At 41.0% G+C, this 16479-nt stretch overlaps 1 protein-coding gene across 1 annotated transcript in view; it reads right to left on the bottom strand.

The window, feature by feature from the left end:
* trrap (transformation/transcription domain-associated protein) overlaps nucleotides 1–16479 on the bottom strand; it is a 219627-nt gene that overhangs the window by 33711 nt on the left and 169437 nt on the right. The window contains 4 exon segments of the mRNA XM_087997909.1: nucleotides 6293–6554; nucleotides 11587–11786; nucleotides 13718–13808; nucleotides 15918–16082. Coding sequence (XP_087854035.1) covers nucleotides 6293–6554; nucleotides 11587–11786; nucleotides 13718–13808; nucleotides 15918–16082 — 718 coding nt within the window.

Below are 16479 nucleotides of genomic sequence, written 5' to 3'. Positions count from 1 at the left end.
CTGCATGTTAGAAGAATACTAAAATCACTGGTTTCTCTGACCAGTAAGAGACACTAAGTCCTGGCTATTAGCAAGGCATAGGTTCCTTTAGATTCTTACAGATGTGAAGCTGAAGCTGTTGCAATTTAGACATCCTATTCCTAACTCAAGAACGACAGAGCTTAGCATTGATTGGAAAAGTACAGCCCTTATTTACAGTATCTTAGTTCAAAGTCTGATGCAGGCTCTGTTGTCACAGACTGAAGTGCAAAGGGTTGGAAGCCAAAGATAGTAGTCATCCAGATTTAATACTGTCAGCTAGTGAAGAAATAGACAATGGATACTTGATCAACAACCCCTCATTTATAAAATTCACGCTTAGCCTTTTGTGTAAAAGCAAATTCAATATTGAAAACTACTTCCAGAAGCTGGAAGCATTGACTTTTGTAGGGAATCTAATACCATATAAAAGTACCCAAATGATTTAGTTAGGAAACTGAAAAAGCAATAGTCAGACAAAGATCAGAGAATGCGAACTTTACTAATGAGGACAAAATTCAAGGATCAGAATGCCAGTGGAAAAATGTTCCACTTTGATGAGAAAGGAACATTTGGAACTGCTTGAAAACTTATCAAAACTTGCTCCACATTCTCCCAATTTGCTGCTTTTAAACCACTTCTCATGTTTAGTCCCAGTTAGCATACACTTTGATTTTTAATTGATTTCATTCAAAGCAAGTGCATTCACAAGGACAAGTGATAAAATCCACTAAGCATTGTATTAAGTGATGCAAAATAAAAATGAACAGAAACCCTCCCCTTTGGGGGTCGTGTGTAAGGTAAATAATAATCATTTTTAAAAAAATTATCTATATTTGAATCATCCTGTCATTTTTGAACAATCAGTAACAAGCAAACTGTTCCAGCATCATTTCTTTACTGGGTGACCACTGTCCATTAAATTCAATCATGTGGTTCAAAACTCCCATTATTTACTGTCATGCAACTGTTGTGCCTCAGAGAGTACATCATGCCAAATAGATGTGTGCAAGCTATGTAGGTCACATTCAAGACTTCAAGCTACTTTCAGGAGGACAATCAGATATTCCATTTACACAACATCTGGACTGGGGATTAAAAAAATCTTCTTATTCATCTATTACATAGATGACAAATCACCTAGATTTAGCGTGTACGTTCACATGCTGAAACACTGATTACACAATCAGATTTCAAGCAACACCCAGAGCTACACTGCTATTTTAATTATATTTCCTTTCCCTCATATTTTACCTGTTATTTCTGTGCTAGGGACAGTCAATTAGATGAAACAGTGCTTTTCCTGATTCATTAACTAGGTTAGTCAGAATATTTATTCATGACAGTGGGTTACTCCACCTAGTGGCTCATTTGGAAACAAAGCACAGCCCAGAGAAAACTAAAAATGTGTTTTTATATGGCATCTTTCATAACATCCCTAAGTAGTTCACAGCCCGTAACCTAATTTTATTGTAGCAATTGTATTGCTGAAAACTTGGCAGCCAATACACACAGCAAGCTTCCTAAAATAGTAATGAGGAGATAAAGAGAAGATCATGACTTTTCTAGATATTGGTTGAGAGATCAATGCTGGCCAGGTACCTGTGGAGAACATTTCCCTATTTCGTAGTGGGACTTAATTCCAAGACAACATGAAAAGGAGGAAATTCTCTAGTGCCACACCAAACTCTCTTGTAGCCAACACACAATAAACCAAATGACCAAATATTTTGCTTGTATTTGAAACACAAGTGGCATGCAATGTCAATCACGATTATTATCAAAAACATCAATACGCTTCATAGCAAGAACTTGCTGTGTGAAGTGCTTGGAGGCATTTGAAAGAAAAGGGTTTATGTAAACGCTTCCTTGCAGTCAGTCAGGAGGTCATAATTTATAGCGTACAACTTAGTAGAGGAACAACAGAAGCAAACATGAATAAAGATGATCACAAAAGAGTCATTTTTCTTGCAGGTTAGCACTTATTCAATAAGTAATAACTTCCTCCTCCAAGTCAGGCATTCTATTAAGCAGAGAGGGCAGCATCAATACTGACAACTATTTCAAACAAAGTGGATCTCAGGATGTGCCATAGTTATTCAGTGGATGAACAGCTAAAATCCACTTGATCAATACAATTTCTTGAACTGGCGTTGATCACCTGACAGAGTCAGGGAAACATTTCACAGATCCCTTGCCTTATTGGCCGAGTTTCTCTGTTGTCACATTCAGGCGATGAGTTAGTGAAATTGGCAGAAGGTTTACAAGTCAATGACAACTGATACGACAATGGAAATACTACAGATGCTCCCAACCCTTCATTCCAAGATGCATTTTTTAAAAGACAGCTGCGACAATTAAATGCAGGAGTAAAAGAATTATATGCGAACCTAATGGTGTCAAAGAAACTGCAAACAAACAAGACTGAAATCTTGTGACTAAAAAAGGTTAACTAGGGGCTGACAAACCTCTACTTCAATAGCAAACCACCCTCTGCAAATTTGGCACAAACTACGTACACATTTTGTGTATTTTCCCTTGTAACAATGCATAAAAAATGGGGTTTTAAAAGTTAATTTCAACGTTACTGGAGCGGCCTGGGACTGAACATGCTCATGTGTACCTGCCTGGATTTAAAATACGAGCAGGCTGTGAAGGTCACAAGTGAAAATCTATCACCTAGTTATCAGTGTTGCAGGTAAAGACTTTCGCTCATTCAGAGTGCCACAAATCAGTTAAAGAGGAGGAATCAGGATACAGGAACTTCAAAATAAAATACCAAAAATCGCAAAAAAAAAAGACTACAAATGCGAATGTCAAACCAACAGGTAACCTCCACCACAAGGGCAACAATGTTCAAATATCTGCTCTTCATGAACAATTCAGAGGCTAATTTAGAGATGATTTTTAAACATTCACCTTTTTTGACCCACCTTGTGTTTACAATGTAAGTGTTACATTATTAATACATTCATTGTGTTACTTGAAAAAGCTTGTGGCTAAATTGGCTTCTTTTAAAACAGAAATTTACTTGGATCTGGAAAAAAGGTACAAGGTACAAGTTTCTTTTCAAATTAATCTTGTTGCAACTAACTGACAGGGTGGGTGAATAAAGTTGAGCCAGTTCATCCATAAAACCACAAGATGTAGGAGGAGTAGATCATTCAGCCCAATCTACTCCACCAATGAGACAACGGCTGATCCGACAGGGTAAACAGCCTTCTCGAAAAGAAGATGAAATCTCTCACTTGTTTTTGAAGAAATGATATCACAAACTAGACTAGTATGATCTCCTTGACTCCTGTGGGGAGGGGGGTAAAAGAACAATTTCTCTGTATTTTTACCTCATTTACTTGGAAGATCACAAAGTTATGGGGGAGGAAGTGCTTGGTTCACAATAGCTTGACCACCATGGTGTGCAAAACACAGGCAGGGACACCCTGACTTACAAACTTTCATATAACACATAGGCGGCACAGTAGCACAGTGGTTAGCACTGCGCGCCTCACAGCACCCGAGACCCGGGTTCAATTCCTGCCTCAGACAACTGTCTGTGTGGAGTTTGCACATTCTCCCCGTGTCTGCGTGGGTTTCCTCCGGGTGCTCCGGTTTCCTCCCACAGTACAAAATGTGGCCATGCTAAATTGCCCGTAGTGTTAGGTGAAGGGGTAAATGTAGGGGAATGGGTCTGGGTGGGTTGCTCTTCGAAGGATCGGTGTGGACTTGTTGGGCCGAAGGGCCTGTTTCCACACTATAGGGAATCTAATTTAAAAAAATTTAAAAACCCTCAAATGTGACTAACCAGTCACTGAGAAGTCCAAAAATACTAAAAATTCCAATGAGGCAAATGTAAAATATCCAACTTCACTAAGGAAGGTATTTTGATTTATGAAATCATACTTAGACATACTTTTGCACTAACTGCATACCTCATTTTACCAAATATTATCTGTTCTTTTATTGCTATCTCAGTAGTGGTATTAAATATTAATTTGACTATTCCTTCTTCAGTTTTTATGGGATAGAAATTTAGAAACACACTAATTTTATATTTAATTATATTGATAAGTTAAGTAAAATAATCTGCTTTCTCACAACAGGAAATAACTAACTTGTTACATTTTAAAGAACATAAACAGTAATTGTATTTCGAGTATGTCATTATAAAAGAATTAACTTCTGGCACAAAGCTTACTATGCCAGTTTAAAAAATACTAAATCTGTCCCTATTATATAATACAAACTCCCATTATGATCCCGTTTAATTAACGCGTACTGAGCTCCTCACTGTATGGAATTGGTTAAGTTTAAGTATTGCCTCCATTCTAATGTTCTTTGACTACAAAATACTATTTGTCTGCACGGTACAAGTGATTCAGGAATTTAATTTTGAAAAGGATAGAAATTGTACTTGGTCCTGAAAAAGTAAAGCTACATTAAAGTAGCACACTACACAATTGTGTGGTTCTGTTCGCCGAGCTGGGAATTTGTGTTGCAGACGTTTCGTCCCCTGTCTAGGTGACATCCTCAGTGCTTGGGAGCCTCCTGTGAAGAACTTCTGCGATCTTTTCTCCGGCATTTGTAGTGGTTTGAATCTGCCGCTTCCGGTTGTCAGTTCCAGCTGTCCGTTGCAGTGGTTGGTATATTGGGTCCAGGTCAATGTGCGTATTGATTGAATCTGTGATTGATCCAATATACCAACCACTGCAACGGACAGCTAGAACTGACAACCGGAAGCGGCAGGTACAAATCACTATAAATGCCGGAGGAAAGATCACAGAAGCGCTTCACAGGAGGCTCCCAAGCACTGAGGATGTCACCTAGACAGGGGACGAAATGTCTGCAACACAAATTCCCAGCTCGGCCAACAGAACCACAACAACGAGCACCCGAGCTACAAATCTTCTCACAAACTTTGAATACTACACAATGTTCTGTGAAGGTGAAAGAAATAGCATAAAGTGAGGAGATTCAATAATGAAGGGCAAGGAGATGACTTTTGTGGATCATAAAATGCCAGCATAGATCAGTCGTCCTCAAGAGCCTGTTTAGATTTATTTTCTGGAGCCTTGCAAAATCAATCATATAGCTGTGTAACAAAGCTGGAGGCCATGTGGCCCATTGATTCTGCACCAGCTCTTTTGAAGTGCAATCCAGTTAGCCCCACTTTCCCATTGTTTCCCTGTATCTCTGCAACTTTTTTTCCTTCAGCTATTTATCAGATTCCATTTTTTGATGCTACTAGTATTCCCACTATTTTTCCAATTCTTAAACTGCTAATTGCACAAAAAAGCTTCTCATGTCACCCTGGGCTCTTTTAGCCTACCACTTCACATGTATGCCCTCTGATTCTTGATCATATAGCCATTGGAAACAGTTTCTCTTCAGTTACTCAGGAAAATAAACTGGTTTTAACTCAGAAATAATACTAAATGCTGTACCAATCTGTCGCAAGTCTTTAATATAAAGACTACCTATCCATAAAGGAACGCTTACATTTATTCTTTTATCTCTTAGCAATTTTGGGCCCTTCTCTCCTGAAGATAAAGATTTCCTGCTGCCTGTCTTAAAAACATCAACTGCCAATTCCTTCTACCTGACGCCTCATTCAAAGAGCAGCAACAGATGGTGACTGCATTAAGTCAGAGCCCCATCATGTCCTTGTACGCATACAATAAACAAGGTTCACTGCAGAGTCGTCAGCAGCAACAATACCCATTAGATAAACATAATTGGGACTGTCCTGACTGAAAATGGTTTGACAGCACAGGCCAGAAAGTAAATTTTGGAGCTTTCTGATTGAAACTGTACAGCCTCTTAATGGATAACCAATAAATTGCATTTATATAGCATTTCTCAAACAAAAAAGTGCCCCAAGGTGCTTAACAGGAGTGTTAACTGACTTTTAAAACTGAATCACAGGGAATATCAGAACAGATGAGAAGGGCTTGAAGAGCATCTAAAAGGATAGAAGTAAAGAGGTTTAAAGCTGAGTCAGTTGAAGGCAAGGCTAGTGGAGCCAAACAAACCACAGTGCACAAAAGGCCAAAATCGGAGATTTCAGGGGGTCACTGGAAGTCAGAGATAGGAGTGGGAGGACAAGGCCTTGAAAGTCTTAGGCAATTGAGGAAAATCCTTAAAAATAAAGTTCAACAAGCCATCACAGTCGCTATATTATAAACAGCATCATACCATTCTTTCAGATCCTGCAATCTCACTGGCAAAATCCAACATCTAAATTGTCTTCAATAACAAATCACCATGTTTTGCTCACCTGTTGTGAACTGTCCTTTGAGTTTCTGAAAAACTGGATCTTGTGCTGTGGCCTGAGCCCTCCTTGCCAGAGACTCTGAGGCTGCACTAGAAAACATGGTGGACACATTGGATACATTTTCAAGACCAACTCCAAAAGTGCTCACAAGCTTCTTGACAAAGTTTAGGGTGTGAGGTGTGATTTTGGCATCAGACACAGCTCCACTCTTCTCAAAGGCCACAGAGTAGCACTTTGCCAATCCTTGCTGTAGTTGTCTCAGTACCTGGGTATGAAAAGAAAATAGTTAGAGACAACAAAACTGTAGATGCTGGAATCCAAAGTAGACAAACAGGAGGCTGGAAGAACACAGCACACCAAGCAGCATCAGGTGGTGGAGAAGTCAACGTTTCAGGTTTTACCCTTCTCAGGACTAGATATGGGGGTATGGGCAACTACAGATAAAGAGAGAGAGGTGGGGGGGCAGAGTTATGAGGTGGGGAGAGTAACAGAATGGTGGGGTAGTAATAGAGGAACTCAGGCAGTGGGTACGACCTGGTTGGTTGATGGGAGGGATGAATCCAGTTAGTAGCTGGAAAGAAGGGTCAGTAGGTGGAATGGAAAGGAGGAGATGAAAAGGGAGCTGAGGGATGGGTGGGAAGGTTATTTGAAATTCAAGAACTCAATGTTAGGTACTCTGGGTTCTAGGCTGCCCAGACACCATTCTGCTATTCTCCAAACCCCCCACTTCCCTTTATCTGTAGCTCTCCCTCCCCCCACATCTAGTCCTGAAGAAGAGTTATACCCAAAATGTTGACTTTCCATCTCGTGATGCTGTCTGACTTGCTGATGCTTCCAGCCTCCTGTTTGTCTACGAAAAGAAAATTAGCTGTTATAAACACAATGCACGGAACGTTCCACAATACATTAGCTTTCGTATCAGAAGGTTGTGGGCAGAAGTCCCACTCGTGAGATTTGCGTGCAAATCCTATGCTGGCACATTCAGTGTAATACAGATGGAGTGCTGAACTGTTGACCTGGTGTCCTACAGATGACACTTTGACCTGAAATCCCACCTGTTCTCTCAGGCGAAATGAAGCTCTCACCAGTGACCTGGTCTTCGAGTCATAGAGATGTACAGCACAGAAACAGATCCCTTGGTCCAACCTGTCCATGCTGACCAGATATCCTAACCTAATCTAGTCCCTTTTGCCATAAACCTCCAAACCCTTCCTTTTCATATACCCATCCAGATACCTTTTCAATGCTGCAATTGTACCAGCCTCCACCACTTCCTCTGGCAGCTCATTCCATACAAGCACAACCCTCTGCATGAAAATGTTGCCCCGTAGGTCTCCTATCTTTCCCCTCTCATCCGAAACCTATGCCCTCTAGTTCTGGACATCCCCACCCCAGGAAAAAGACTTTGTCTATTTATCTTATCCATACCCCTCATGATTTTATAAACCTCTATAAGATCACCCCTCAGCCTCCGACGTTCCAGGGAAAACAGCCCCAGCCTACTCAACCTCTCTCTATAGCTCAAATCCTCCAACCCTGGCAATATCCTTATAAATCTTTTCTGAACCATTTCAAGTTTCACAACATCTTTCCAATAGGAAGGAGACCAGAATTGCATGCAATGTTCCAACAGTGGCCTAACCAACGTCCTGTACAGCTGCAACATGACCTCCCAACTCCTCTACTCAATACTCTGACCAATAGAGGAAAGCATACCAAATGTCTTCTTCACTATCCTATCTACCTGTGACTCTACTTTCAAGGAACTATGAACCTGCACTCTCTTTGATCAGTAACACTCCCTGTTTGTTCCTCCAAAATGCAGCATCTCACATTTATCTAAATTAAACTCCATCTGCCACTTCTCAGCCCTTTGGCCCATCTGGTCAAGATCCTATTGTAACCTGAGGTATCCCTCTTTGTTGTCCATTACACCTCCAATTTTGGTGTCATCTGCAAACTTACTAACTATACCACCAATGTTCACATCTAAAGCATTTATATAATGACGAGAAGCAGGGGACCCAGCACCAATCCTTGTGGCACTCCAGAGGTCACAGGCCTACAGTCCAAAAAGCAACCCTCCACCACCACCCTGTCTTCTACCTTCAGGCCAGTTCTGTATCAAAATAGCTAGTTCTCCCTGTATTCCATGAGATCTAGCCTTGCTTACCAGTCTCCCATGGGGAACCCTGGTGAACGCTTTACTGAACTATATAGATCACGCCCACTGCTCTGCACGCATCAATCCTCTTTGTTACTTCTTCAAAAAACTCAATCAAGTTTCCACGCGCAAAGTACTGACTATTAGCGAATTTTGAGAAGATTTGTAGCTCAGGTTGAGGTTCTGGATGTAGGTTTGCTCACTGAGCTGGAAGATTTGTTTTCAGACGTTTAGTCACCATACTAGATAACATCATCAGCGAGCCTCTGGATGAAGCACTGGTGGCATGGCCCGCTTTCTACTGATGGGTTTACATTTCCTTGGGTTGGTGATGTCACTTCCTGTGGTGACACAAAGTCTGAAAACGAACCTTCTAGCTCAGCAAGCAAACCAACATCCAGTGCTGACTACCGCTAATCAGTCCTTGCCTTTCCAAATACATGTAAATCCTGTCCTTCAGGATTCCCTCCAACAACTTGCCCATTACCTATTGCTCACCGGTCTATAGCTCCCTGGCTTGTCCTCACCACCTTTCTGAAAAAGTGGCACTATATAAACCAACCTCCAGGCTTCCAGCACCTCACCTGTGACTAGCAACGATGCAAATATCTTAGTAATGGGCCCAGCAATCACTTCTCTAGCTTCACACAGGGTTCTAGGGTACACCTGATCAGGTCCTGGGGATTTATCCACTCTTGTGCATTTCAAGACATCCAGCACCACCTCCTCTGTAATATGGACATTTTTCAAGATGTCAGCATCTATTTCCCCACATTTTACATGTTCTTCTCCATAGTACACACTGATGCAAAATACTCATTTAGTATCTCCCCCATCTCCAGCGGCAACACACAAAGGCCGCCTTGCTGATCTTTGAGGGACCCTATTCTCTCCCTAATTACCCTTTGTCCTTAAAGTATTAATAAAAACCCTTTGTACTCTCCTTAACCAGATTTGCTAAAGCTACCTCACGTCCTCTTTTTGCCCTCCTGATTTCCCTCTTAAGTATACCCCTACTACCTTTACATTCAAAGGATTCACTTGATCTCTCCTGTCTATACCTGACATACGCTGGTCAACACACATATTGCTAAACTAACGTCACTAAACCATTGAATGGTCATTATCCTATTATTGTTTACTCTAATTCTATGCTACAAATTGGCTGTCACATTCTCGTCACTGCAACAGTGACTAATTTAAACATATTTAATTGACTGAGAAGCACTCTAAGACAGCAAAGTTGGAAAAGGTGCTATTTGCAAATCTTTCATTGTCCCAAATAAGTCTCAACACACTGCAGACTGCAGGCTTGCTGGACTAGGTAGATAGTGAAACATATTTTCAATGCCCATCCTAGGAAGGCTAGAGACTAGTCAGGACACGTAGTGAGGGTTTCACTGCCTGACTGAAGTATTACGTTATTTGGCCCCTGCCACTAAAGCATTGGGTACTCAATTGAAATGTCTGCTCTTCCAAAAATATGGTTGATTAGCAGGTTTAATATATAATTTTGACAAAACAATTAGTGCAGCACTCCGAAAAACCTACAATGAAAGAGGCAGATCAAACGTTAATCAGTGCAATGTATTAATTGCTTCTTTGTCTTCTCACCACAGCCCCCAGTACCACACAAAGTATATTCACCCACCCACTACACAGTGAAGCTTAAGGTCCATCCAAAGAGTTTGAGGTTTTCCAATACGTTGATGGGATCTAACCAATTTTATGTATTCTATAAAACCAGTACCGCTCCAGAAACTTGAGCCCAAAATGTAGACCAACAATCTCAAGGAGAACAGACAGTATAGTTGGAGGTACCATTCTTCAGGTGAGAGGTTAATTCTTGGCCTTGCCTACCCTCTCAAGAAGTTGTGACCACACTTCACATGCACATCATTAGCTTTTATAAATAAAAGTTACATTTTTCTAGCACAATTCATGACTACAGAATATCCTAAAATACAGTACAGCTAATGAAGCACTTTAGAAACTTAGTCATAATTGTAATACAGAAAACTCTTAAGGCATTTGACAAGGTGCCACAGAAAAACTTCATATACAAGGTAAGGTCACATGGGATTGGGATAAATTTATTAGCTTGGATAGAAAACTGCTCTCTGTTGGGAGCCAGAGTGCCAGGACAAATGGGTCTTTTCTGGGCAGACAAGAGTTGAAACTTTATTGCTGGAACAGCACAGCAGGTCAGGCAGCATCCAGGGAACAGGAGATTCGACGTTTCGGGCACAGGCCCTCTCAGGGCCTGTGCCCGAAACGTCGAATCTCCTGTTCCCTGGATGCTGCCTGACCTGCTGTGCTGTTCCAGCAATAAAGTTTCAACTTTGATCTCCAGCATCTGCAGACCTCACTTTCTCCTGGGCAGACAAGACACAAGTGTGGGCGGCACGGTGGCACAGTGGTTAGCACTGCTGCCTCACAGCGCCAGAGACCCGGGTTCAATACCCGCCTCAGGCGACTTTGTGGAGTTTGCACGTTCTCCCCGTGTCTGCATGGGTTTCCTCCGGGTGCTCCGGTTTCCTCCCACAGTCCAAAGATGTGCAGGTCAGGTGAATTGGCCATGCTAAATTGCCCTTAGTGTTAGGTAAGGGGTAAATGTAGGGGTATGGGTGGGTTGCGCTTCAGCGGGGCGGTGTGGACTTGTTGGGCCGAAGGGCCTGTTTTCACACTGTAAGTAATCTAATCTAATCTAATGGGTTATCACAGGCTTGATCCTCAAACCCCAACTATTTACCATTTATTAGCAGATGACATTAAAGTAGGTGGGAAGTAAGTTGCAGTAAAAAAAACTTTAAAAATTACAAATGAATATGGGTAGAACTTAGTCCCAAGTTGCTCAAAATTCCCTAGCAGAATTTTCTTTCTCATCCTACCCACGTCACTGGTACTTTTGTGGGCAACTGAATCCTACCTTACCTACTCTAAATTCCTCTCTAGCCCAGAAGAGATGTCCTTAAGGTGGAGGATGGGTAGGAGAAAGGAGACGGGAGGTTAGATAGGAAAAGGGACTGAGGGAGGGAGGGCGGGCAAAGGAGGGGAGAAAGGGAGGGCCAGCCAAGGACAGCAAGGGACAGCCAGCCAGGAATAGCAACATGCAACAGCTGGACAAACAAACCTCTTCATGCCAGTTTTCACGGAACCACACCATTTGATCCACAATGCCCTCCAGGGATGAAAGCAGGGTCGGGTGAAGCTCCCGCTGCATGTGCATTATCCGGCTGCAACGCCACATTGGTGCTGTGGCTCGTATTGGTCCTGGGTCAGAGGCAGAGTGAGACTGTGTGCCAACCGAACCCGGCTGCTGCTGTCCAGAGTCTGTAACAAAAAAGAAAGGTGGCCCTCAGCGTTATCTTACTGCTAAAATGTCAGAAAAAGTTATTGCAGCAATCATTAAGTTTCACAATTTTTCTTGTTCCTCAAGTTAATCCAAGAACACAAACTCAAATAATACTTGTAAAATGCAATTATAATTCAGATATAAATATGTTTCATGAGACATATTTATTATCACAGTAAGAAAATAAACTTTTATGAACTAATTAAACCATCAGGTATTATTCACTGGAATGTACATATCCCCCTCCAAGGATTTAAGATACTTATCAATTGACTTCACATGCACTGCCAGGGCGAGCATCATCCTGTCCTCACTATGCAGACTTCTTCCTGAGTTACTGACCTACATTTCTGTTAGCTTCAGAACTTTAGACTGCCAGCTGCAATCCTAATAGCCACACTGCTCACAGATAATAAAGGGCACTGCAATCCACACAAACAAATTATTAAAAGATTTTTCAATATTCACAATTTGTACAAAGGTACAGTCAACAACTTTAATTCTTGCAAGATAAAATATAACTGCACATACTGCATATTTGGCATTTGTGGGTGAAATGGAGAGGACCATTTTATTTTTGAATCTCAACCTCAGGTAAAAGAAAATCTTTCTGTTTTAAATGTGCACGGCTACTGTTTCGCCACAAGGATCTCTTACTGCAGTTCTACAGAGTCTTGGTGAGACTATTCCTGGAGTATTGTGTGCACTTTTGTTCTCTCTCTCCTTGCAAAAGGACAAAATGAGCCACAGAGGGGCTACAGTGAAGGCTCACCAGACTGATTTCTGGGATGACAGGATTGCCTTATAAGAAGAGATGGGGACAAGAACACTTGTATTCACTGGAGTTTGGTAGTATGGTGAATGATGAGGGAAACGTGTCAATTTCTGACAGGGCGGGAACAGCTAGGTGCAGGAAGAGTTTCGCTTGTCAGAGGGCACTAGAAAAAGATGTTATTCGTCTCAGGACATGGGTAGGTCATTTAAGATTGGGATGAGGAGAAATTTCTTCACTGAGAGGGTGAAATGCTTGTGGAAATTCTACAACACAAAGCTTTGAAGACCAAATTACTGAACATATTTAAAACAGAAGTAAATAGATTTCTAGGCAATATAGATATCAAAAAGTTTTGGGGGAGAGTGCAGGAGTAGGCCGTTGAGTTAGAGGATCAGCCATGATCACACTGAATAGTGGTGCAAACTCGGTCATATTTTCAATATTTCAATTATTTTGTCAGCTCTGTCCCTGCTTTCAAAAGTCACTTCATTAACACACCTTTCCCTATAGCCAAAGAACAAATTGATATATTTTGCACAATACTTTAACTTTAAGAGAATGCCACTTAAAAAAAATCTTATCCATTTAAATTCCAATTTAAATCACTGTAAAATTAACACAATTGAGTCTAATAAAACATTTACAAATAAATTCAATGATCAGTGATAGTTTTCCCAGTTTGCAAATACACAACAGATAATGGTGGTGACAGAGTATGAGAAACCGAAAAGGTCTCAGTGAGAACCAACTTCACGTAAATCACACTGGTAGATGGGTACATTTCCTCCTAAACTGAAAACATGTAGAAACCGGTCAAGTAATCTTTAGCTGAGCATCACAATCCTAAGTTAAATGTAATTACTTACCTAGCTTTTTATTAATACATGGACTGAAGCTTTGACATAAATGAGGAGCAATTTAGGAACGAAGCACTGAGAGGATTCTGTGGTACACAGATATCGAGTGTAACTAAAATGCAACTTTCACTTGCAGTTTTCTCCTAGTCTAAAAACAACACCTACTGGGTAGCACAATCTCAGCATGCCCATCACCTATGATTATTCTTCTTACTATACTAGCTGGCTCGAGAACCAATTGAAAACAGCTCATTTCTCACACCAACCAAAGCCTTACCACTTTTGTAACGTTCCCGTTGCTCAATCTTCAATGTTAAATATAGCGTTCTAATTGGGAAGTAGACAGCTTGGGGGAACACTCTTCCAACCTGAAAACGAAAGGTATATGGACATTGAGTTATGTTCAAAATAGCACCTTTTTAACTTAATTCTTGGTCATCTCAAAGTACTTTTTAAATAAATGAATTGCACCGTATGCAGTGACATAAGCAAAAGGCAACAGGATTCCAAAATTATCAGCTAGGTATTAAAATAAAGATTTCTAGCTCACCTTCCGTCTCCCTAGTAAGCACTCTCAAGATTAATAATGGGATTGCTGATTAATCACAGAATACAAGCAGGAGGCTGGAAGAACACAACAAGCCTGGCAGCATTAGGAGGTGGAGACGTCAACGTTTCGGGTATAACCGTTCTTCTGGACTTAAGGTGGGTGTTGGGGGAGCTGCAGATAAATGGGGGTGGGGGCAGCCTACAGCTTGGAGGACTCAACATTGAGTTCTCCAATTGCAAATAACCTCCTTTCCCATCCCCCGACTCCCTTCCCAGCCCCTCCCCGCCATTCCTCTGATCGACGTTTCCTTGCAGCTACCAACCAGATTAATTCCTCCCATCGACCAACCAGGTATAACCCTCTACTTGTGTTTACCTATCCCTCCCTCACCAATTCCTCACCCCTCCCCCTTTATCTGCAGCTCCCTTACACCAATCCCCAGTCCTGAAGAAGGGTTACACCCAAAACATTGACTCCAGCATCTGCAGTTTTCTTTTGTCTCTGATTAATCACACCAACCATAATCAGTGAGGTTCCAACACACCTAGACACACAGTCAGGAAAACCTCAGAAGACTTTGGGAGCTATATATTCAATTTTACCTGTTCCTTCTAACATTGCCATTGGATTTGGGGCAGTGATTGAATAAGGAATGGTGGTCAGGACACCATCCTGATGGTCAGGATATTGCCAAAGACACTGTCATGGTTATTTGATATCCAAACAAGGAAGACAGATTTGGCCTTAGTCTGAGAAATGACACCACTAATTACAGAATTTCCTTAAAACTGCACAGGAAACCTCAGCCAAGCACCAAGTCCAGGAAAGAGATGAGCATACCCACTAAGCCATTTCTGAGAGAGACTTTGCATTTAGCAATCAATTAAGACAGGCACCCAATAAGTGATACATAAATGTATGTATAATCCATAATAATGATAGCAAGTAATAAGCCTAAAATGGGGGAGTGATTAGACAGTAATACTTTTGCAGATCGGCCAGATGAATAGTTTTTCCTCTCTTTCCCATCTTAAATGGTGGAACCCAGCAATCACATATGTGCGTAACTTAATATGCATATAATAATTGTATCAGCACAGCATTCATGCAGATAACTGACGGGCAAGAAAACAGTCACAGTGACATCAACAAATCTTTAACTTAGTCTAAAATTCTTAATCAGCTCATGTATACATGCTGGTTTTGCCAATTATGGTCTAATCTTACACAATGTTAATGCAACAATGATGGTGAAAAATAGCCACCTAATGTAAAAATATATAATTTGCACCAAGCTGAGGACTGCCTCGACAGTTTTTGTGTATTAAATTTTCACCATCCTTGCTAGAGTGAATGTAAATAAGTTGGACACTTCTGATAAAAAAAAAACAGAAATAAGTTCAAGGAAGCTTCCAGCATTAAATTCAATCATGGCAGGCTTGTTTCTTAACACTATTTCCCATTGATTCCACATTCCTTAATACACATACCTACCAAAATAAACAAATTCACAGGTTTGAAATATCTGAAACAGCTTTGCTGAGTGCGAGTTCCAGACTTCCACTAATATTTCTTTCTGAAATCACGAATTAACAGCCCAAAGTTCAAGACTCTGTCTGCCAGACAGAATGATTCCCAACATCTAATGGATTAAATCTTCTAACCTCCTAAAACACTTCAATTTATCACTCTAAATCTTCCAAATTCAAGCGAATACAAACTTAATCTACACAACAACAAAAATGGAATTAAGGCCACAATTCAATCAATCCAGAACCTACTGAACTGCGTTGCAGGCAAAGGGACCAAATGGGTTCTCGGATTCTAATGCAGAGGATGAGGCAAATTTGATAAGAAATATCTTGATCCATGACTGAGATCAATTTTCCTTATTCATTCATGACAAAGTTTATAGGAACATACGTACTTGGCTTATGAGGTTGAGAAGAAGTTTGCCCTCCGAGCCAACCAAGCATGTCAAGAGTTGAGGAATCCAGGCCAGCCACTGAATAGGTGGCACACCAATACAGTATTTGTCCACTGCATCTGCCAGTGTGTTCTTTTCATCATCAAAACTCAGTAGCCAAAGGACCTGGGAAAAGCAAGTGGAAGTTAACACCTTCCTAAGAGTTGTGTCCACACAAAAAAATTATGAAGTCAACTCAAAATTCCAATACCACACTATGTAATGCAACTTACAGCATATGCACTGCTGCTGGTTTCACACATCTTTGGTTTTTAAGACGCATGAAAGGGTCAGCACCCAGCAGTGAGACAGATTGAAATAAGGAGTGATTCAAATCATGTGTACCCACTCACCAATGATCATTTTCAAAAATCCACTGGCAAGGTCATTGCCCAACCCTGGGTGCCCTTGAGAAGGTGGCAGTATGCTTTCTCATGATCATGGATCAAACAGCAGAAAGCACAATTAAGTGAAATACTTAGTAACCCTCACGAATTCGATAAAAAGTACAATCTTGGACTCT

The sequence above is a fragment of the Chiloscyllium plagiosum genome, unplaced genomic scaffold (assembly GCF_037043375.1).
Source record: "Chiloscyllium plagiosum isolate Xiang-an unplaced genomic scaffold, Cpla_swu_hap1 HiC_scaffold_20, whole genome shotgun sequence".
Classification (NCBI taxonomy): Eukaryota; Metazoa; Chordata; class Chondrichthyes; order Orectolobiformes; family Hemiscylliidae; genus Chiloscyllium; species Chiloscyllium plagiosum.
The sequence above is the reverse complement of the archived record's forward strand: the minus strand, read 5'-3'. Positions and strand labels throughout refer to the sequence as shown.